Genomic DNA, 24079 nt, shown 5'->3' on the forward strand with positions numbered 1-24079 from the left:
GTGCCAAATACTGATATTTCAAGATAGAACCTACCTCCAGTATCCAGATTAGAGACCACCCTGACAGCCCGGGAGTTCCTCAGCTTCCTCATCCATAAAATGGGGACAGTCATACCTGCCTCCCGGGAGGTGGTGATGAAGAAATGAGACCGTACAGGGCCCTGCTTAGTGCAGTACTTCACACGCAGTGAAATGCTCGGGAAAGCTCACCAACTGTGACTTTGGGAAAATTACGAATCTTCCGTAAATACAAGTTTCCTGCAAAGAATGCCCCCCTCGCAGCCGCGTAGTGAGGGTCGAATGAGGACAGCTGTGAAGGCCTGCCACCACACGAAAGGCCACGTGCTGTAAGAACATCCAGTCTCACCATTGGACTCACAGTGTCGAGGAGAACTTTCTGTGATGGTGGGAGTGCTCTGTATGTCCACCGTCCAGTACGGTGGCCACGAAACCACGTGTGTCTGCTGAGCACTTGAAATGTGGCTGGTGTGACCAAAGAATTGAACTTTTCATTGTTTCATTTTTATTAATTTAAATTTAAATAGGCTGGGCGCCTGGGTGGCTCAGCCGGTTGAACATCGGCCTTCAGCTCAGGTCAGATCCCAGGGCCTCTAATTTTTTTTCTTCCTCTTGCATTCTATCCCTAAGACTATCCCCCTGAGTTTATCCTCAGGGATAGGAAAATATCTGCATGCACTAAAGATGAAATCAGCTTTAAAGTGGACAGTTTTTACTCTCAAGCTCAAGCATTCAGATCTGGTCAGAGGCCTGCACCATCCAGCCACGGGTGTCTAGGCATTGACCCCGCTGTGTGTCTGGGCCGGCGGCTGTCAGTATCTCCCCAAACGGAGGGTAGAGCAGGGGTGTCAGCAGAAGGAAGTGGGACCCTCGAGCTTACCTAAAAATGAGGTCATAACTTTCCATCCCACAGACTGCAAATCACGGACGCATCCATCACATACTAGGTGTATCAGTAACTTCTGGATGAATGAAGGAGCAGATGATAGCTACAAAAAAAGCAAACCAGAATTTTGAATGTTGATTCGTAGCACATCAAAGTGACTAATAACAATTCGGAAATAGTCTGATTAAAATGAGTGCGTAAAAAGCAATAATCATGTCTTGATGAGTTCAGAATGTTGTAAACATCTGCTTTATGTTTCTGAAGAATGGAACAAGTATTAGGATTCCAGGGGAAAGGATGTAAGTTTTAAGAGTTTTCCATATTGATTTGCATGAGTACTTTTCGTCCTGTAATTAGAATTTTTTTGGTTTGATTTCATTTTAGAAGTTTTAATTTGTCTTTAGATAATGGTGCTATAATTTTTACCACACCGTGGAATTCTGATATGGGTAGAAAAACTCAAGGGCCTTAATATTGGAAGTTTTCTGAGGCACTGTAATTAGCTTTTTTTAGCTCATAAATAATTCCTCTGAGATTTATTTCCATGGATGTTTAATGAGCTTTATTAAGCCTTATTCAAATAGGTTCATATAGAGCCACATGAATATTTCTAATAAAACAGCATTCATACATTGAATTTATACATAAAGCTGCTTAAAATTCTGTCCCCAAACTAAAAGCTGCGAAAACTGAATAGTCAGGTTCGGCCAGTGGGTCTCAACTGGAGGCAGTTTTGCCCCACGGGCATTTGGCAATGTCTGGGGAGGTTTTTGGTTTTCACAACTGGAAGAGGGAGAGGCGTTTCTGTGGTGTCTGATGGGTAGAGACCAGGGATGCTGCTGGTCATCGCACAATGCACAGGACGGCCACCGCAAAGAATTACGTGACTCAAGATGTCAGTCATCCTGGAGTTGAAGAACCCTGAGTCAGGTGTCAAAGAGATACAGAAAAAGTGAGTTTCAATCTTAGGCTATGAAATGTGCTTGGGATCGTTCCCTCTGTAGTTTCGTTGTGCTGGGCCTGAGATGGCCTCACCCAGAGCTTCCTGGGGCTTTGCCCGAGCAAGAGCCTTTTAAGCGAAATCTTCAGGAAAGCAAGAAGCGTGTGCTCCAGGACATCTTTCTGTGCGTGAGGCGGGTCCTATTCTCTGAATAAATGAATGTGAATTTACTCTGTGTTCCAGCGTCTTGCTTGCAAACAGCAAATGGCATCTTGAGGGACAGGGTCCAAAATAAGAATTTTTTTTGTCCTTTTAAAAATTTCCTTTAAAGCAGTCGTATTTATCAAAATGTAGGTTGTGAAATATTCCAGAGGCTTAGTACAGAGTATGCTGGGAGCTGTTGAGAATAGAGATGGCTGGTTCCTGGGTCAGCTGGCGTTGAGAGTCACAGGGTTGTTTGAGAATCTGGACAGCGCGTTAGGTATGCTACCGACAATGGGACGTTCTTGTTGGGACCGCGTGTAATAGAACTTAAACCAGTACTCGTTTTTATCTTTCCAGTCAAAGGATATTATGTCATCATGTGCATAGGAATCTAGATGTATGTGTTCAGTATAGAGGAGTAGAATCTCTATAACCGAAACGCGAAATAATTTCTGGCACAGTATTTCTCAATCTTTTCTTCATTAGGAGACTAGATTTTTTTTTTCCTAATTGTGCCTCCCCCAGTGAAATTTTAGTATGATACCATATACTGTGTTTCTGTGCATGTATATGTATCTGTGTTTTGTACGTAAAGTGATTATTTTTTTTACCTCCCCCCAAGAACTAGTTTTCACCCCACTGGAATGGTATCACCCCTGATAAGAGTGCATGCATTATTACAGTAAGAGGTGGTTGTGATCACAGGGAGTTCTTTGTAGGATATTGCATGGCTTTACAAAGAGCAAACACGTTTTCTGTTTTCTTTTACATGTTTTCTCTTTTCTGTGTTGTGATCCTTCTGGAAGGGATCAGGAAACACCATTACTGTCTGCTGCATACCTCAGTTATGAGCAGCCCTGTTCCTTCACCTGAAAATCTCATCTAGTTGCTCTGTTCAGGCCCATGGTAACCCGAAAGGAATCATAGATAACCGTCACATCAGGGAGATTTTAGCCTGTATTCAAGCAAAGTCACTGATTGGGATGGGGGACTTTATTTTTTAGAACACTTTCAGATTCACAGCAAAATTGAAAGTAAAGATTTCCCATATACCCGTGTCCTCACACATGCATAGCCACCCTATTATCCACATCCCCCACCGGAGAGTTGTCACATTTGTGACAACTGATGAACCTACATGGACATGTCATCATCACCCAAAGTCCATGGTTTACCTTAGAATTCACTCTTGGTGTTGTACATCCTATGGGTTTGGACAAATGTATAATGACACGTCTCCGTCATTATAGTATCATACGGAGTATTTTCACTGCCCTAAAACTCCTCTGTGTTCTACCTGGCAAGCACTGTTCTTTTTACTGCCTCCATAGTTTTGCCTTTTCCAGAAGGTCCTATAGCTGCAGTCATGTAGTGTGTAGACTTTTCAGATTGACTTCTTCCACTTAGTAATATGTACTTAAGTTTCCTCCGTGTGTCTTCATGGCTTGGTGGCTCACGTCTTTTTAGCGCTGGGTAATATTCCATTACCTGGATGGACCACAGTGTACTTACCTGTTCACCCACTGAAGGGCATCTTGGTTGCTTCCAAGTTTTGGCAATCATGAATAAAGCTGCTGCTATAAATATGTGCATGCAGGTTTTCGTGTGGACATACGTTTTCAGCTCCTTTTGGTAAATACCAAGGAATGTGATTGCTGGGTTGTATGGTAAGAATATGTTTAGTTTTATAAGAAACCACCAAACTGTCTTCCAGAGTGGCTGCACCATTTTGCATTCCCACTAGTAGTGAATGAGAGTCTCTGTTGCTCTCCTGATGAGCATTTGGTGTTCTCAGGGTTCTGGGCTTTGGCCATTCTAATAGGTGTGTAGAGGACTGGCTTTTTTTTTTCAGTAATATTTCTATTGAGATATAATTTACTGACTATAAAATTCACCCTTATAAAGTCTATAACTGAGTGGTTTCACTATATTCACAGAGTTGTGCAACCATCACTACTATGTAATTTTAGAACATCTTCACCTTAAAAAGCAACTCTGGTCAAAATTTAAAACATCTGTGCTTCAAAGGACACCATGAAGAAAGTGAAAAGATAATCCAAGGGCAGGAGAAAACATCTGCAAATTATCTGTTAAGGGACTTATACTAAGAATATATAAAGAACTCTTACAACTCAAAGCTAAAAGACAAACAACCCAATTAAAAAAGAGCAAAGCATCCGAACAGACGTGTCCCCAGGGAAGACCTACAAATAAATGGCCAATGAGCTCATGAAAAGATGCTGATCGCCATTAGCCATTGAGGAAATGCACATCAAAACCACAGTAAGATACCACTTCGTACCCACTAGGCTAGCTCTTTCAAGACAGACAACAACAGTGTTGGGAAGGACATGGAGAAATTGGAACCATCCTACATTGCTGATGTGGATGCAGAAGAGTGCGCCACTTTGGAAAAACCGTTTGATGGATTCTCAAGTTAAACAGAATTACTATACAATCCAGCAGTTCCATTCCTAGGAAGACCTAGAGATGAATACCTATGCCCACCATAAACATGTACACAGGGCTCCTTCTGCAGGTGATGGAAATGTTCTAAAATCAGATCGTGATGTTTGCACAACTCTGTGAATATACTAAAAATCATTGAGTTGGATACCTTAAGTGGGTGAATTGTGTGATATCTGAATTGTATCTCAATTTAAAGCTATTTTTTAAAAGATGAAAACAAACAAAAATAATAATATTCCCCCCGCCCAGTGCCACCCATTAACCGTCCCTCCTCACTCCTGCCCACTCCACGCAGCCCTGGTAACCGCTAGGCTGCTTCCGGCCTCAGTCGATGGACCTCCTCTTGACATTTCATGTAAATGGAATCCTACCACCTGTGACTTTTTTCCTTGGTTTATTTCACTGAGCGAGCGTGTTTTCAAGGTTCATACATGCTGTAGCATATGTTAGTACTTCATTCCTTTTTATGGCTAAATATTCCATTGCATGGATACGCCCCATTTTGTTTATCCATTCATCAGTTGGTGGACACTGGGGTGGTTTTCACTTTTTGACTATAAATAATGTAGCTATGCTCATTCGGGTACAAGCTTCTACGTGGGCCTGTGTTTTCATTTCTTTTGGGCGCATACCTAGGGGTGGAATTGCAGGGTCATATGGTAACCTCACGTTTAACTTTTTGAGGTACTTCCAGACTGGTTTTCCAAAGTGGATGTGCCATTTTACGTTCCCACCGGCAACTGATTTTTAAGTGAAGACTAGTCACATTCTCCTTAAAGTGAGTTTCCCAAGTCCTGGGACAGAGTGTACCCTTTCCTGTCCCCACACAAGGCCACAAAGTCCCTTAATTGACAGATGGAGGTCCCCCCCAAACACGCACACCCCAGTTCAGGGAGGCTCTTCTGGGAGCTTCACTGATGCAGCTCCCGGGAGAGCTTTTTCTCAATAATACATCACATTCCTCAGACCTCTATCCCCTTTGGAGGAATTCGTCTTAAAAATATCTGGGAAGCTTTGTTCTCAATACCAGAACTTAGCCGACACGTACCTTTGTGTATTGTCTTTCAGCCGAGTGAACGTGAACGTGCAGCTCGTCGTGCGCACGGGTCCACCCGCCTGGCCGGGCCTCGGCAGCCTCGCAGCCCAGGGGGTGGAACCCGGGAGTCCTCAGTGTGGTCGGCCTCGGCATGTCCTCTGTCCATGTGCACTTTTAGCCTCGGCCCACACGGGGGGTTAACTGTGTCCACGTTTGGATGATTCTCCATTCAGATCATTCTCTCTCACTTGTTCCGGGACAGTCCCCGTGTAACTTTCGGGGGCGACTGCTTTGGTCAACTTAGAGATTGGTGAAAATGTGACTGTTCACCCTTTCTGGGCTCTTAATAACAAGCAAGGGGGCAGCTGGGGGGCTCAGTCGGTTGAGCATCTGCCTTCGGCTCAGGTCATGATCCCAGAGTTCTGGGATCGAGCCGGGAGTCAGGCTCCCTTCTCAGCAGGGAGTCTGCTTGTCCCTCTGCTTCTCCCCGTCCCCCCACTCGTGTGCTTTATTTTTTCTATAAATATTTCACTTTTTTAAAGATTTTTATTTATTTGTCAGATAGGGGGAGAGAGCACACGCACAAGCAGGGGGAGTGGCAGGCAGAGGGAGAAGCAAACTCGCTGCAGAGCAAGGAGCCCGATGTGGGGCTCGATCCCAGGACCTTGAGATCATGACCTGAGCTGAAGACAGACGCTTAACCGACTGAGCCACACAGGCGTCCCTCTCTCTCTCTCTCTCTTTAGTAAATGAATAAAATCTTTAAAAAAGAAATTAACAAGCAAGATACCTCTGTCCAGAATATTCCCACAGAGCGTGGTGATGTTCCCTAGCCCCCTGCCGCGCGCAGAGCCGCTGTGGGATCGCCGGTCGCTCTCGGGTCCGGGGTCCGGGGCCTCCCGCCTGCGCCTGGCACGGCGTGGGCACACGCTGCCCCTGGACGTCACCGGGCCGAGGCCCGCGGCCGGGCCTCCGCGCTCCGCTCCCGTGCTCGCGTGCCGCGTTCTCTCTTGCAGGCCATCGGCTGCACCCTGAACTGCAGCTGCCAGAGTTTCAAACCCGGGAAGATAAACCACCGCCAGTGTGAGCAGTGCAGACATGGATGGGTGGCCCATGGTAACTGTATTCTTCCTCCTCCTCCCTCGGCCTCTCGTGTCCCCTCTGAATGACTTAGAGTAAATCGAGAATGGAGCTCATGCCCGAGAAGGACAGCCAACACGTGGGTGTCCCCGCTCTTGCCAGCTGACAGGCTGAGAGCTTTCTGTATGGTCCCTTTTTGAAGCTTAACGACGCTGCATGGTGGGTGGGGTCTTAGCCCCGCTCTGCAGACAGAGAAACAGGGGCTTCGGGGCGGTCCTTCTGCAGCGACAGAAATGTCCTGCGTTGTCTAATGCAGTAGCCTCCAGGATTGCCGGGTAAAATGATTATTTTAGCCTGCGTATGTCCCGGTGAATATTTTTAGGATAAACCTATCCCACTTACTCCCTGTTCATGTGAAATTCATGTTCACATTTCACCGGGCATCCTGTATTTTTTTTTTTTTTTAATGGTTAAATAAGATACACTTTAGGGCACCTGGGTGGCTCAGTCGTTAAGCGTCTGCCTTCGGCTCAGGTCATGATCTCAAGGTCCTGGGATCGAGCCCCGCATCGGGCTCCCTGCTCTGCGGGAAGCCTGCTTCTCCCTCTCCCTCCTGCTTGTGTTCCCTCTCTCGCTGTCTCTCTCTCTCTCTCTCTCTCAAATAAATAAAATCTTTAAAAAAAAAAAAAATAAGATACACTTTAAATTCCAGCCTAGAGAAATATCCTTTTTTTTTTTTTTAGGTTTGGTTAATTCTTTTTTTTTTTTAATTTTATTTTATTATGTTATGTTAATCACCATACATGACATCATTGCTTTTTGATGTAGTGTTCCATGATTCATTATTTTCATATAACACTCAGTGCTCCATTCAATACATGCCCTCTTTAATACCCATCACCAGGCTAACCCATACCCCTACCCCCCTCCCCTCTAGAACCCTCAGTTTGTCCCCGTATTTTTATTTGCTGATCCCACACTTAGCCCCATGTGGCTGCTGAATACTTGAAATGTGACCAGTGGGACTCTGAAGAACTGAATTTCTGATTTTATTTAATTTAAGAAATAAAATAATTTAAGAAAGTAAAAATAATTCCATAAAATTAAAAATTTTCTAAATCTACACAGCTGTGTGCAACCGAGGACTGTCGCATGGGACGGCGTACATTTTGGCGGCTTAACTGGCCAACCCTGACAGCTAGGACGTGGCAGACGAGGGAACAAACCCAGATCCATCCGATCCCCAAGCCCCAGCTCTTCACCAGCAGACCCTGTTCTGCCCGATTTTTCAGCCTTTTGATTAATGTGCTTGCCACCTTTGTCTTTATCCCTTTTCCTTGCACCTGCCCTACATGGGGCTGTTTTTCACCCCTTAGGGACAGGGACGGGAGAAAAGAAGTCTCAGGCCAGTTCATTTTATTTTAGAAATTCCTGTGAATAACGTAGAGCCTGGTAGCTATTAGGATTGTGAACCATTTGCATATTCCTGTCGGAAAACATAGCGCTAGCCCACCCCCGGGCAGTGTTTCTCTGAGAAGTAAAAATCTTTATGAAGGGTGTTTCTTCGATTTGATTTTTCAGCTCTGAGCAAGCTGAGGATCCCCCCCGTGTATCCCACAAGCCAGGTGGAAATTGTCCAGTCCAATGTGGTGTTTGATATTAGCAGCCTCATGCTCTACGGGACCCAGGCCATCCCTGTTCGCCTGAAAATCCTATTGGACCGGCTCTTCAGTGTGCTGAAGCAAGATGAGGTGCTGCAGATCCTGCACGCGTTGGACTGGACCCTCCAGGATTACATCCGGGGATACGTGCTTCAGGTATGGGGAGCATGGCCACGGTTCTCCTGGAATGTCTTCTCCAATCCACATGCGTGTAACTGGTGTAACCTGGTTGCTCCAGCCCTGGGTGGGCATCCTTTCGTAATGGCTTGAACCCCCACCTGATGTTCTGGGAAGAATCTGGTGCTTTCCTCGATACCGGTGAAACTTCCAGACACGGGAGCATGGACATATTCTGTGATCTGGGTATCACTAAGCCGACTGTCCTACAGTGAAGCCTTGGCCCCGGGTTACTATCCGCAGGCCACCTACGGACACAAGACTGAGGGTTTGGGGGTGAGAGGAGCGTACGTTCCAGAAGCACATTGCAGAAGCTGGCCTTCCTTCCCGGGCTCCATCACCCTGTGATGCGTCTGTGTTCTGGCTCCTGCTTGTTCTCTCTCCCCTTGATTCCCCTTTGGCCTCTTCACGTGTTCTCTGCATCCCTCCCTTGTGCCTTTAGCCCCTTCTCCCTCTCTGTTACCTTGCAGAGTAGTCTTACATCCTTCTAGACCTTGTCATGGAGGTAGGCCCTCGTGTTTCATATCCAGAGGCAAAGAACATAATTTCCTGGGACGAATTACATCATTTCTCTGACGTAGGGAGCAACGACAGCTTTTTTTTTTACCCCTTGACACTCTACTAGAAAATGTCAAAATTTCAATGAAATGGGGGGATGGAATATACTTCCAAGACTAACATGCACTTGAGTCTTACCCCAGGTAGGCCACGTCATCATCAACACAAGCACTTAGTCTTTTATCAGCCTGGACCCTCTTCCAGTAAAATTTCTCAGGGCAGGTGAATTATCCCCATTTTCCAGTTGAAAAAGCCAGAGGCTCAGAGTGCTTCTGAATCTTGGCCAACGTCATTCAGGTCGTAAGTGGCAGACCCAGGATTCGAACCTGTTTCTTTTTAACTCTGAAGCCCATGATCATCCTGTGGAGGCGCGTTTGCTCACCTCGGGTGCAGGACCCCCAGCAGGCTAGAAGCAACCTTTTATGTAGGGTAGTGTTATGATCTTACATTATGACATAGATCAATATTTAATGATCCTAATAATCTTGCTTTCTAGTGTTAGGATTAAAAATATGGAATCAATTACCTTGAACCTCTAGTGCATCAAAAATTTATGACGTTACATCCCTCATCATCTTCAAAACTCTTCCATGCATTGTGAAAAATCTCAGTAGGCCATCAAATACATGTTCTGTGATAAAATATTTATTGTAGTTTTGGGAAAAGTTAGGCCTTGCTAGAGTTTGAAAGATCTCCAACACGCCAGTGTAATTACAGCTCTGCTTTGTGAACACGGGCAGTAGATCGATATGGGTTCATTTGTTTTCTGATGTTAGTTGCTGGGGAAGATTATTAACCTTGCAGCAAATAAATACTTGAGCTCTGTCTAGGTCTGACTGCTCCCTCCCTCCTTCTGAGATCAAGAAGTGACTATTGTTCAAACGATACAGATGTTCATTTTATAGTGGGGAAAAGTATGACACCAGATGCAAGACAACCAATTGGTTTGAAGTAAGATGGAAAATAATCATTCAATTTCCCTATGGCCGGAGTCCTAGCATTTTACTGCTCTCTTTTAGAGCACTGTTTACATTTGTGCAGTTGGTTTTCCGTGTAGGGTTTCTGGCCCAGGAGAGTAGCATGAGTGGGGGGCTGGCCAGAGGGGGTGTCACCTTCTCATATTCACGTGTGCTAGCGGAGGCCCCGACCGCGTGGCCCCTTCTAGAGAAGAGGGTGCGGAGTAGGAAATTAATTGCGCTTCACGATTCTGGTTTAGGATGCGTCAGGGAAGGTGCTGGATCACTGGAGCATCATGACCAGTGAGGAAGAGGTGGCCACCCTGCAGCAGTTCCTTCGCTTTGGGGAGACCAAGTCCATCGTGGAGCTCATGGCGATCCAAGAGAAGGAGGAGCAGTCCATCGTCCTCCCGCCGGCCGCGGCGAACGTGGACATCAGGGCGTTCATCGAGAGCTGCAACCACAGGAGCGCCAGCCTCCCCGCCCCTGCGGACAAGGGGACCCCCAGCAGCCTGCACCCCTTTGAGAACCTCATAAACAACATGACTCTCATGCTGCCCTTCCAGTTCTTCAACCCTGTGCCCCCCACGCTGATAGGGTCGCTGCCCGAACAGTACGTGCTGGAGCCGGGGCAGGACCAGGGTCAGGAGCCCAAACAGGAGATGCACGGACCCTTCCCCGGCGGCGGCTTCTTAACCTCCAGTCCCGCGTCATTTCAGGCGGAAAAAGAGCCGTGTCTAAACTGCCCGGACACGGTTCCCAAAAAGGAAGACGGCGCCCCTTTGAGTGATTCCAGCCCCTACAACCTTGTCACTAAGCTTGAAAGGACACAGTTGTCCCCCGAGGCCAAAGCGAGGCCCGAGAGGCACAGCCTGGGCGCCAAGAAGGGCCGCGTGTTCTGCACGGCGTGTGAGAAGACCTTCTACGACAAAGGCACGCTCAAGATCCACTACAACGCCGTCCACCTGAAGATCAAGCACAAGTGCACCATCGAAGGGTGCAACATGGTCTTCAGCTCCCTGAGGAGCCGGAACCGCCACAGCGCCAACCCCAACCCCCGGCTGCACATGCCCATGAACAGAAACAACAGGGACAGAGACCTGAGGAACGGCCTGCACCTGGCCGCCTCGGGGGGCTACGAGCGCCCGGGCTTCCCGGCCCCAGACTGCAGGCCCCTGCCTGGCTACGCGGCGTCTGGGGACGACCCGGGGGGCCAGCCGGCCTTCCCGAGCGTGGGGCAAAACGGGGTGCTTTTCCCCAACCTGAAGACGGTCCAGCCGGTCCTTCCTTTCTACCGCAGTCCGGCCACCCCCGCCGAGTTGGCGAACACCCCCGGCGTGCTCCCTTCCCTCCCGCTCCTGTCCTCTTCCATCCCAGAGCAGCTGCTTTCAAACGAAGGCCCGTTCGATGCCCTTCCCAAGAAGAAATCCCGCAAGTCCAGTATGCCCATCAAAATAGAGAAGGAGGCCGCGGGGCTGGCCAGTGACAAGAGGCACGCTCTCAGCTCAGACGAAGACGCGCCCCCGCGGGTGGCCGGGGAGGACGAGCCCGAGGCCCGCAGCCCCCGGTCGTCGGACAGAGCGCCTGGGGCGCGGCACGCACAGTCCGGGGGCCCGGGGGGGCCCCTCCCGGAGGGGGAGAGGGTCTGCCGTCCAGACTCAGGGACGGAGTCGAGTGGAGCCATGAGCAGGACCCCCGAGCGGGCCGCACGGCCCTCAGAGAGGGCGGCTGAGCAGAAGCCGGCCCTGACCGCGGTGCCAAGGGAGCCGGAGGCCGGTGGCCGCGAGCCTCGCCTCGCAGCCGGGACAGAGCCCTGTGTCCCCTTCCCTGACTACATCCACCTGCAGCAGCGGCTGCTGGCGGGCGGGCTCTTCAGCGCTCTGTCCGGCGGAGGAATGGCTTTTCCTTGTTTCGAGGACGCCAGGGAGCCGGAACCCGTGGGTCAGCACGCGTTAGGGAGGCAGAAGGAAGACACTCGCTTCCAGTGTGACATCTGCAAGAAGACCTTCAAAAACGCGTGCGGTGTGAAAATGCACCACAAGAACATGCACGCCAAAGAAACGCACGTGTGCACGGTGGAGGGCTGCAGAGCCACCTTCCCCTCCCGCAGGAGCAGAGACAGGTAAGACGCGTCTTGGCCATCATTTCTTCCAGAGCCGTGATGCCGAAACTCCAGCATGCACCCGAATCTCCGGGAGGGTTGTTGAAAACACATCCTTCTGAGCCCTGCCCATAGAATTTCTGCTTCCGCGGGTATGGGGTGAGGCCTGAGGGTTTGCGTTTCTGAGTTCCCAGGTGATACCCTCCTGCCATCCCGGGGACCAGGGCTTGAGAAACACTGCTCTCTACATCCGCATGCTGGAATTTTCAGTTCCAGATCTAAACGCATTTGACCACAAAACCTGACCTGAAAGCACATGAGGCTATGGGTTGTCTTGTTTTTTGTTGTTTTTTTTTTTTTAAGTCTCCCTTTGTGTGGATTTTTTAAATTATACATTCAGTGCAGAAATACTCGTGGATTTATTACGGGGACATGAACAAAATATTAGAGTTTATGCGTCACTCTGCCTTTCTAAAGTCTGAGAAACCCTGAATTCAGAAACGTGTCTGACGCAGATGGTTTGGGATAAGGAATTATGAACTAGTCTCACATGAAGGGGGGGTTAAAGCATCACCAAAGACAACAAAGCTTGTCTACTTTTCCATTTTATGATATGAAGCCCATCAAATGAAACGTTTTCTCTTATGTCCAGTTAACCAGCTATATTCGAAGGGAAGAACAACTGTGTGGTTGGAGAATGTTTCATTATTAAGATATCAGAGAAGAGAGGCACTCATTAGCAGGTTACTTCGGGGTTGTGATGTTGGTTGAAAGCTTGAGAAGTCTTTGGGTGGGGGGTGCTCATGAGCCCCACACAGCGTCTCGCTGTTTGCCGAGCGCCCAGGCAGAGAGAGTCTGTCATCACTCTGGGACACAGCACTGGCCCACCTGTCTTGTGCTTTTCTTCCTGAACTCAAGTCCCATCACCCCAGCCTGGAAAGGGGAGGACAGGTATAACCCAGAGATGACCCCAGGAGGCTTTAGGAAAAGGACTAGCGCTCAAAGAAATGCAATGTGAAATATACCAAATGGTTTGCAGAATAGTAAAATGTTACATTTGCTCAAAGGAGCTTGACTTGAAGCAGTTGGGCAAGAACATCCTCCCATTGAGCAAAGAGGATAGAGCATGGGTGATACTAGTTAAAACTCCTGTTTCTTTTGCTGGCATGTCGAACCAGACCACCAGGGTCCCCGGATTAGCAAAGCTGTCCTTCTCCTTCGTCCTCCAAGAGGAGAGTTTGTTCATCAACGAGCTCTATGTTGAAGAAGAGACAGTCCCATCAATCAGATCATCCTTGATATTTACGATACCATTCTGGCCTACAGTGTGCACTAAATTAGAAGGCATGTTGAATTTAACATTCGCCTTTGTTTTATATTTATTTTTTCATATATTTAATATTTTTTATATTCTGAGCTGTTTGTAGACACAGGTCTTTTCCCCCACCACAGGAAAGCATCTTGAATTCTAAATTTAGACTACTAATTCTGGTGGTCTAGAACTTGGAATTCATTTTACCTAGAACCTGATTAAAATGGCACCATTTTATTTTATTTTCTATATTTTGAAGATTTTATTTATTTATTTTCACAGAGCACACAAGCAGGGGGAGCTCAGGCAGAGGGAGAAGCAGAGTCTCCGCGGAGCAGGGAGCCCGATGCGGGGCTCGACCCCAGGACCCTGGGATCATGACCCGAGCCGAAGGCAGGCGCTTAACCCACTGAGCTGCGCAGGCGCCCCAAAATGGCACCATTTTAAAAAGAGCTTTGTGGGCAGGCCTGGGGCCACCACCCTTTCTCCGGGCCAGCGATGAGAACTGTGTTGTCAGGACAGGTGTCTTCCCCTCTTGAAGCTGATGCCAACAGTAGTCAGTAGGACCCCGCAGGAAGGGACCGGGACAATGCCGTGGATGCTTATTTAGCCAAAAAATATTTAAAAACCTTCTGTTAGGTGCTGTGGACAGAGTCCCTGCTCACAAAGGCCAGTCGGGGAGACAGAGCAGTAAATAGGCGTTGACAGTTGACTGCAGCAGCCGCTATAATGGGAGAGAGAGGCTGCTGTGGGCACGTAGTGGGGGCCCCTGATGAGACTCTTCTGAGAAGTTAGGGCTTCCTGGAGGAAGAGGCATGACTAAACCAGCAGCTCTCAGACGTTTTGGTCTCAGAACCCCTTTTACAAATTCTTAAAACTTCAGGGCCCTCAAGAACTTGTCTATTTGGGTTTATAAGTTATCGATGTTTATTGCATTAGAAACCAAAACAGAAAAAAATTAATATTTATTTCATCACTTAAAATAATAAACCTATCATATGTTAACATACATAACATGAAAAACAAGGGGAAAAAAAAAACGTACATAACATGTCATGAAAAATAACCCCGTTTTCCAGCACAAAAACTCCGTGAGAAGAGTGGCTTTGTCTTACATTTTTGCCAATCTCTGTAACGTCTGGCTTAGCAGAAAAACAGTTGGTTTCTCACATCGGCTTCTGCCTTCAGCCTGTTCCAATACCACATGTCACGTAGCCTCTGGAAAGCCACGGTAGGCTCATGAAGGAACGACGGTGGAAAAGATCATGTCTGAGTATCACGATGATGAGATGAGTTTTGACTTCAGGGCACCCCTGAAAAAAGCTCAGGGACCACGAGGGGTGCCCAGACCCTACTTTGAGAACCACTGGCCTGACGAGGCCAAAACGGAGGAGGAGGAGGGGGTGGGGATGGGGATGCTCGGCATCAGCAGTCCTGATAGCAACAGGAAGCCTGGCACGTGGCCCAGAGGGTTTTGCATTTGTGGTCGTCACTGGTTTTAGGAGACGTGGCACCTCGGGAAATGCCCCTAACCCTCCGGGCTTAAGGAGAAGGTTGGAGGATCCCACAGGTTCGCTTCTGGTGTTCCTGGGGGACTCGGGCCCAGAGCTTTGCTTTGTTGTCTCAGGGACCTTCCTGTGCAAGGTTCCGGTAAACGTGTCTGTCTGACTTTTTTTTCTACCACTTCTGTGCCGGGACGTGCGTGTCAATCCAGTGTCTGGTTTTCTGCCCCTTCTACCCAGAACGCCGACATAATCACAGGGCAGAGCTGCCGTTGATAAGAGTTGTTTGCAGAGTGGGTGATCTGGGAGCACGGCTCTGCTTATGTCCGGAGAAAGAATGTGTAAGGGACAGAAGAGAGACGTGGAATAGCAGATTTGCTACGTTTTATGAAATAAGATTGAATTTCCGCCCACCCCACCCCACCCCACCCCCACTGTGTCTTTGGAGGTTTCAAAGAGAAAACTCGATTCTTAGTTATTTTGGTGGGGGTGTTTTTCACCTGGTGGTCCTGGCAGGCATTCTGATCTGTGCGGGTGGTGGGGGAGGTATTTTCTCTGTTTGGAATCACTTTCCTATCACCTTTAAGCTCATACCCTTGCAGTTAGGGCTATTTTTGCCAGTCCGAAGTCAGCAGGGGATCTCTGAGCACGGCCAACATTGATTGACAAGTTACATCCAAATGATATTGTGTGAGCAGGAATGTGTCATAATGGATACTCATTATCTGCCCTTCAGGAATAATCAGTGGGTAGAAGATTGGTGGTGGGTTCAGTGCTGCATTTGCAAAACTCCTGTCTGGTTTATTGTGAAACGTTGCAATATGAACTGAACTTAAATTCTCTCTCTCTCTCTCTCTCTCTCTCTCTCTCACACACACACACACACACACACAAACAATGTCTAGCCAATCACATTTTCTCCCCTGTAGCACTTCTGTGGTCATGTGAGTGTGAATGCTGTAGACCCTGATGCCACATAGAAAATTTTAAATTTTCTAGGAACCACATTAAAGAAGCATAAAAAGACACAGGTGAAATAAGTCTTAATAATGTATTTTGTTTTAGTCAGCCTATCCAGATATTATCATTTCTCTGTATGACGCAGCCGCGTTTCAGGTGCTCACTCGTCCTGTGGGAGTAGCTATCCTACTGGACAGTGCCGCTCTAGAAGGTATTTCTTGGTTTCATTGCAATAAAGTCCTCTGCTTAACCTATGGGGACAAGTGTTCTCTGGGATCCCCTGGTTCCAGGGTCCCAGGGGAATTGACCTAATTGGAGTAGGCTGGCCGTCCTCAGTAGATGAGGTGCGGGAAGTTACGTGTCCGTCGCATGGTAGAAATTAAGAAGAACTACATATTCCCAGCTTCCAGACGGCCGGCTTTCCTGGTCAGTGCTAACTTCTGACAGGCAGTGAACAGCCCCGGGCCAGTGTCCACTGGACACACATTTCATCCCATCCCCCCTATGGCCACTCCTTCCACGCCACAAGATTTTTCTGGTATCTACCTAGTGTCTCCACTCGGAATGATGACTGTCTTTACAACAACAGCCCAAACCACCGCTAACCGTGTTTTCACTCTTGTAGACACAGTTCAAACCTAAACCTCCACCAGAAAGTGTTGACCCAGAAAGCACTCGAGAGCCCCGAAGACCATTTCCATGCAGCTTACCTTCTGAAGGACGTGGCGAAGGAGACCTTCCAGGACGTGGCTTTCACGCAGCAAGCCTCCCAGACGTCTGTCATCTTCAAGGGAGCGAGTCGGATGGGCAGCCTGGTTTACCCGATTACCCAAGTCCACGGTGCCGGCCTGGAGAGCTACAACCCCGGGCCGCCAAGCGAGGGCACCGTCTTGGATCTGAGCACTACCTCGAGCATGAAGTCGGAGAGCAGCAACCATTCCTCTTGGGACTCAGACGGGGCCAGCGAAGAGGGCACCGTGCTCATGGAGGACAGCGATGGGAACTGTGACGGGCCGAACCTTGTCCCCGGGGAAGATGAGTACCCCATCTGTGTCCTGATGGAGAAGGCCGACCAGAGCCTCGCCAGCCTGCCTTCTGGGTTGCCCATCACGTGTCACCTCTGCCAAAAGACGTACAGTAATAAAGGGACCTTCAGGGCTCACTACAAAACCGTGCACCTCCGGCAGGCCCACAAATGCAAGATTCCGGGCTGCAACACCACGTTCTCATCTGTCCGCAGCCGGAACAGACACAGCCAGAATCCCAACCTGCACAAAAGCCTGGCCTCCTCTCCCGGTCATCTATAGTGACAAGAGGGCGGACCGAGTCCGTGAGGAGAAGCGTTTACCCTAATTCAGGAACAATAAGGGCTCTCATTGTGTTTAATAACGTTTGAGGCAAGCCGGGCAAAAGGTCTTGGAGTTGACTTTCTCGTCTTGTGCGGCGGGATGAGCAAAAGACAAGCCTTGTAGGAAGTCAACTTTAGGGGGCAGCCCTTCCTATTATTTTTCTTAGCCCCAGGGGGTTTTTCCCTGACATAACAAACACTGGCAGAAACACGGTTTTTTCCCACATTTGTTTACACATTCCCCGGGAGCGCGCCAGGTCTGCAAATTGACCAGGGGGCCCAGGACCTTGGGGCAGCTTGAAGTGAAGGGTCAGCTGAGTGTCCCGGGGAAGCAGACGGCCACCGCGGGTGAGGAGCCAGGCCCCAAGATCACATTTTTTCAGTTCCTGCTTTTAATGAGTCTGAAATCCAGACTCGGGGTTGGGAGTATGGCTTTTTGAGACTGTGCCTCCGTTTGGAGAGGAGAGTTGCTTTTACTTTGTGTCTTCCCCTTCGGGGGTCTCATGGACCTTCAAGGAGCCCCCAGAGGAGGCAGGTGGGTTTCCAGCACGCAGGAACAAAGATGTTACGAGGATGTCTGTGCTCGCTGTGTGGCAAGCGTTCAGGAAACATAGTGGTCTTCAATTTAATTTAAAATGACTTTGGTAATATTTAATTTGTGTTTGTTAACGTGAGTCATTGGGGTGAGTGCAGACGTGCCGCAATGTGACCTCTGGGTCTCTGCTCGAGGGCAGAGCGAGGGCCGGCCTCAACTTGAGAGCGGCTGCCCGTTTCCATTCGGTGAACCTCGGAGTCTGGTCATTTCGGGCCCCTGTGGAAGGAGTGCAGGACCATCTGTAAATACTTGGCCGAAGCGTTTAGAGAACGCGGTTCTGATCTTCAGTATCACTGGGTCCCTCAGCCCTCATCCTTTTATAAATGTGTAAGGTTAGGAACATTCCAATGTACACGGTAGAAGAAGAGTAGGGCAGGACTGCCATACCATACGTCTTAATATTTAACTTATTCTGAAATATATTCCACACCATGGTACACATTTGCTATTGTAAAAAGGGAAGTTTCATCGGTCCTGTGAAAAGAGACCATCTCTTGAAATTCGGCATTTACGGTACTCGGGAGGGAGAAATTGACTTCTCGTTAAGACTTCAGGTGAACCGTCTTTTAAACTTACAGTGGATTTAAGTAATGAAAAACATCCTCAAAGAGAATTGGGGGTTATAAGAGAGATGATTCCTCCGGCCCAAGGGTGAAAAAAGCCAACAACCTGTTATGGATTGTTTCAGCGTTTTGTTTTTTTTTAATTAATGTGACGACACTTGGTCTTGGCTTAAAGTAAAGATGTATCTTTCCACTGTTTTGTTACCCAGCTGTTTATTCCAATTTCCCCAAAGTGGAACGATTTGTATACAAATGAGTTTTCTATGATTTAATAAAAATGTATGCCACACGTTTTTGTTTAAAGAGGCAAACATTCGGAAGACCTGTTTTGTCAGACGCCCGGCGTGGTGCGAGCACACCGCGGTCCTTCACACGCACACACACGCGCTCGCAGGAATTTACGGAGCTGGAAGCCCGGGGTGGGCGGGTGGGCACAGAACAGCATCGGTAAGTAGGGCCACGTGGAAACAGCGAGGGCAGGTTTTAATATGTTCCAGAGGTGGGGAGTGGCTACTTGATGGGGAGGAGGGGCTGGCCATCAATTTATTATTAAGAAAAATACAAAACAAAGCGATTGTTGAAAAAATACTGTGCTGTCAAAGATAAGTGTTCCAGGCGGTGCTGGAAGTCGAATGCAGTGAGCGATTTCTGCTGTTTTGTTTCTTAAACGTGCAGGGTTTTGGGGTTTTTTTAAAAGATTTTATTGTATTTGAGAGAGAGAGTGAGGGAGAGCACATGAGCATGGGGAGGGGTGGAGGGAGAGGGAGAAGCAGGCTCCCCGATGAGTGGGGACCCTGATGCGGAACTCGATCCCAGGACCCTGAGATCATGACCTGAGCCGAAGGCAGATTAAGTAACTGACTGAGCCACCCAGGTGCCCAGTGGCAGGGGTTTTTTTTAAGCCACTTTTTATAATTGATCTTTTAACTTCCTCACCTCTTTTACCTGCCCTTCCAATACACAGATAAAAGCATGATCCCCTTGAAGGAAAAATAAAATAAGAGGAAAACAGAGAGGGAGACACACCATAAGAGACTCTTCACTCTAGGGAGCAAAGCGGGGGTCGCTGGAGGGGAGGGGGGGTCAGTGGGGGGATGGGCTCACTGGGGGATGGGCGTTAAGGAGGGCACGTGATGGAATGAGCACTGGGTGTTCTATGTAACTGATGAATCCCTGAACTCTACCTCTGAAACTAATAATACATGTTAATTACATTGAATTTAAATAATTAAAAAAAAAAAAAAGAAAAAGCCTGATCCCCTCTACCCTCCAGCCCCCCTGTCAGGGGAGGTCCATGTCCCTGCTTCTTGGAGGGCTGAGAGGCGGAGGCGACCAGAGGGGGACGTCCTCACCCTGCGGCACCTGGGCCCGCCCGCTCTTCTAGGCCAGGCCGCCTCCTGCCCGTATGGCCGCTGTAGCCTCCTAGCTGGTCTGTCGTGCCCGTGCTCGCCTCCTAGAGCAGCCGGAGTGGTCCTTCTAAGATGTAACCAGGTCACGTGGCGCCCCAGCTCAGAGCCCCGCAGTGGCTGCCGTTAGCAGTTAGGATAAAATCCAGAGACTCTCAAGGTCAACGAGGTCGTACACCGCCCTCCCGCCCCTGCGACTTTTCCCTCCTCTTGCCCGCTCGCCTTTCATGACCACCTCTGTGGGCTTTCTCTTCCCTCGTGGCAGCTATAGGAGCTGACTCACTTCCTGCTCTCAGAATTGGCTGGGAACCCTTCAGGGTCTCCCCCACTGGGCACCACCCCCCTGCCGATTTGTCTGTCTTCACGCCTGTCCTCCCGGGGTCTCCTCTGTCCCGACTCTGCTGTCAGACCCCCCCCCCGGGGCTCCTTAGGCTGCACACTGCTCCCTGAGGCATCTGGGTCCCCTAGCTCAGCCTTTCTGATTCCACGGGCTTGTGCCTGTGGGTGGCTGCGTTCGTCAGAATCCCCCAAGAAGTGGATGCCAAAAGGACTCAACGTGCAAGGGTTTTATTAAGAGAGAAAATACTATTGGAAACAGGAAGGGAGCTGGGGAGGGCGCGGGGAGCTGGCAGACGCAGGGCAGGTCTGACCCCCGAGGGAAGGACAGAGGGAGGGAAGGTTGGGTGAAAGAATCCAAGGCTGCCATATAGTCTGCGGAGGGGTCAGCAAGGGCCCTGCGGAGGCTCTGACCGGGGTCAGCTGTCAGAGCAGCCCCCCATCTCCCCGGAGTGGGTTCCCTGGGAATTAACCCCTGCCACACTCAGTCTGGCTGTGAGCAGCCTGCGGGAGCCCAGTACCTGGAGCCCTGGGCCCAATCCTACCTTACTGAAGTCCCTGCGTTCTGTTCAAGGTGCATTCAAACCTGTATTTTTCTCTGGACTCAAAAGTAGTGTTCCTGCTCTTTCTGAAGGCTGATGCCCTCACTCACCCCGCCGGCTGCCTCAAGGATGGCGTCCCACCCCCTCTCCCCTCTCCCATCCTCATCCACCCCATCCTTTCTACCACTTCCATCTCTAACCTGTGACTCTTGCAAGTCTCTCTCGTCTTAATGATTGAAAGAAAGAAAAAATAGCTCTCTGGACCCCATGCCCCTTGTGGTGACTCTTCTTCCCTTCCCTGTGGATAGCTGAGGTCCTTAGGATAGTAGATTTACCTCTCCGCAGATAGGCCGTATCCACAGGACACGCGTGGCCCTGTGGTGCACCCTGGTCCCTCCTCACGCTCATGCTCTCTGGGACGTCTCATTCATCCCCACGACTCCAACCATCTGTAGGCTACGCCTCCGGAGCTGCCCTCTTGACCAGCAGATGCCCCCTGGATATCACAGAATCATCCACAACACCCCTGTCCAGCTCCACTGGGGCTGAACCCAATTTGTCATCCCCCCCACCAATCAAACGTTTTCCTCCTTTTGTTTCCTTGGATTGAGGTTCGAGGGAGCAGCGCCATTACCCGGCCGACCCACACCGAGGCTCAAAGGGCACGGTGCATGAAAAGCGCCCAGCACAGTGCCTGGCACATAAGCGCTCACCACACACTGGCTGTAAGCACCTTCGCCATCGTCATCTTCATCATCATCACCACCACGACCCTGGACTTTTCTTCATCCCACTCCCAGCAGCAACCACCAGTCACCAAACTCCAACGAGTCTGCCTGCCGGCAAATGCCCTCAGATCCTCCCCCTTTTTCATGCTAGCGGCCGGTGTCCGTCCAACAAGGAAGGTCCTCTATGTCCCCCTTCCCCGAGAGCGGTGTAGCAGCCTCCCGCTGTCCATGATCCCTCAGACCCACCCGCCCCACAGCAGCCCCAGGGAGCTCCATCACGGCACAGGGCGGACTGCCCCCCGCCCTCCAGGCGCTTCCCGCTGCCCCCGTGAGGGTGGGACCCCGCTAGGCTGGCCTCAGCCCAGCTGACCCCTGCGGTTGCCCCACAGGCCCGGGCTTGTGTGTCCCCAAGGCTCTGCATCTGTCGCTTTCTCTCCAGGAGCCACCTCTCCAGTCTCTGACCCCTAACCCTCCGTCCTCCTCTGAGACCCAGGTCACGGGCCCTCCCTTCCAGGAAGCCCCTGGTGACCTCCCTCTCCTTCTCTCTCAGCGAGGAGTGAAGCGAGTCCTTCTGGGCACCCGTGTGCTCTCGGGGCTTTGCTCACGGCTGTGCTTTACCCCACCCCCAGCCCTCATTTAGCAGCTCTGCTGTCATCATTCACCCCTCACCAAGGGGCCTCCAGCTGCCAGTCAACAGATTGATCCAGAACCCACCTACTATGTGCCAGGCGCAGCTGAGCACACTGTGCTGAATGCAGTAGACACGGTGCGTGCCCCATGGCATTTAGAGCAAGGGGGCAGGTATTAAACCTAAATAAATAATAAATAAATAAAGGGGGCAGGTATTAAACCTAAATAAATAAATAAACTTAAATAAATAAAAATTATAGAAGCTTAATTTCCAGAAGAGAGAGGTCTCTATCTCCGATTTCTCTTGCTAGCACCCCTCCTGGTCAGGCCTGAGGGCACAGGGTCGTGACCTCCCCATGACCTCTCCACCTCAAGGTTGGGCACTCTGGGTCTCCCTTCCAGCCGGGTGGCTACATAAACGTAACTGTCGATTGCCAGCACATTGCTAAACCTTCAGCCTTGTGGGGTCATCCTTCTGTTTATATTCAAATTAAATAACCTGAACCTTCCTCCTCCCCACCCCCCACCCCCGCTCTTAAGAAGACTGACCTCGGTGATCACTTTCTCCATCAACCTCTGAACAAGAGAAAGGCATGAGCCTCCCCGATGCTGAGCGCATACTTGCAAATCAACACAAGTTCAGCTGACAGCTGAAAACTGGCTTTTTCGCCCTAATCACAGGGATCTGATAGCAAGCTCTCAAACACCCTTTACTCCCTAACCTAGCAGAGTTGACTCAAAGACCACAGAGGGGGCACATCCGTGGCCTTTTGGTCTAGCGTAGGGTGTTTTTCCTAAGTGGCTAATCGACTCACACCCAGATTTTGTCTGATTTCTCAAAATCCCCCTCTATTAGGAAAGTTTATGCATCCCTGATTCATTTTCTTTCCTTTTTTCACGGAGATAAAATTCGCACAGCATAAAGCTTATTTAAAGTGTACAACTCAGTAGCATTTCGTACACTCCGCTGTGTGCGCCTCTGTCCAGTTCAGAACATTTCGATCGCCCCAAAATAAAACCCCATCCCCGGTCACAGGCACTCCCCATTAGTCTGCTAACTAATCTACCTTCCGCTTCCATGGATTTGCTTATTCTGGATACGTCCTATAAATGGAATTGCACACCATGCGGTCTTCTTTCATTCAGCCGGATGTTCTCAAGGTTCGTCCACCGTGTAACATCCATCAGTCCTTCTTGGGGCTCAGTAATCATCCATGGTGTGGATATACCACATCCATTTTCATTTGTTTTTCTATTCATCAGTTGATGGCCAGGTGGATTGTTTCCACTTTGGGGCCAATCATGAATAATGCCGCTGTGGACATTGGTGTACAAGTTTTGGTGTTGTGGACATACGTTTTCTGTTCACACGGGTATGTAAGAGTGGAATTGTTGGGTCATACGGTAATTCTGTTTGATTCCAGACTCTTCGAAGGTCACTGATTCTTAAGCACAGTTGCACGTTGGAATCTCCGAGGCATCTTTTTAAAGTACTGCTTCCGGGGCGCCTGGGTGGCTCAGTTGGTTAAGTGTCTGCCTTTGGCTCGGGTCATGATCTCAGGGTCCTGGGATCGAGCCCCGCATCTGGCTCCCTGCTCTGCGGGAAGCCTGCTTCTCCCTCTCCCACTCCCCCTGCTTGTGTTCCCTCTCTCGCTGTCTCTGTCAAATAAATAAATAAAATCTTTTTTAAAAAATTAAAAATAAAGTACTGCTTCCTAGTCGTACCCTCAGAAGGTCTGATATAATCGGTCTGCTCTGTGACCATGTACGGAGAGTTTCGAAGCTCCCCGGGGGTTCCTCCCAGCCCAGGTTGAGAATTTCTACTCATAGACAAAGGGGACTCACAGATGACATCATTAATCAATGACTCCTGAACTTGCCCTCTGAAGCCAGTTTTTTCAGACCTGCTTGATCATGAGAATCTTCTTGGGGTACTCTTTTAAGATTCAGATTCCCATGGGCAGAAGACATGAACAGACATTTTTCCAAAGAAGACATCCAAATGGCCAACAGACACATGAAAAAGTGTTCAATATCGCTCGGCATCAGGGAAATCCAAATCAAAACCTCA

The 24079-nt window shown here is 49.3% G+C and overlaps 1 protein-coding gene across 1 annotated transcript; it reads left to right on the forward strand.

The window, feature by feature from the left end:
* The first annotated feature begins 1797 nt into the window (after positions 1-1797).
* Positions 1798-18664, forward strand: BNC1 (basonuclin 1). Its single transcript, XM_032391918.1, has 5 exons — positions 1798-1856; positions 6404-6669; positions 8215-8450; positions 10246-12107; positions 16486-18664. The coding sequence occupies exons 1-5, from the start codon at positions 1798-1800 to the stop codon at positions 17165-17167; spliced, it is 3105 nt and encodes a 1034-aa protein (XP_032247809.1). The 3' UTR covers positions 17168-18664.
* The last annotated feature ends 5415 nt before the right edge of the window (positions 18665-24079 follow it).

The sequence above is a fragment of the Phoca vitulina genome, unplaced genomic scaffold (genome assembly GCF_004348235.1).
Source record: "Phoca vitulina isolate PV1807 unplaced genomic scaffold, GSC_HSeal_1.0 scaffold65, whole genome shotgun sequence".
In the NCBI taxonomy this organism is placed as follows: Eukaryota; Metazoa; Chordata; class Mammalia; order Carnivora; family Phocidae; genus Phoca; species Phoca vitulina.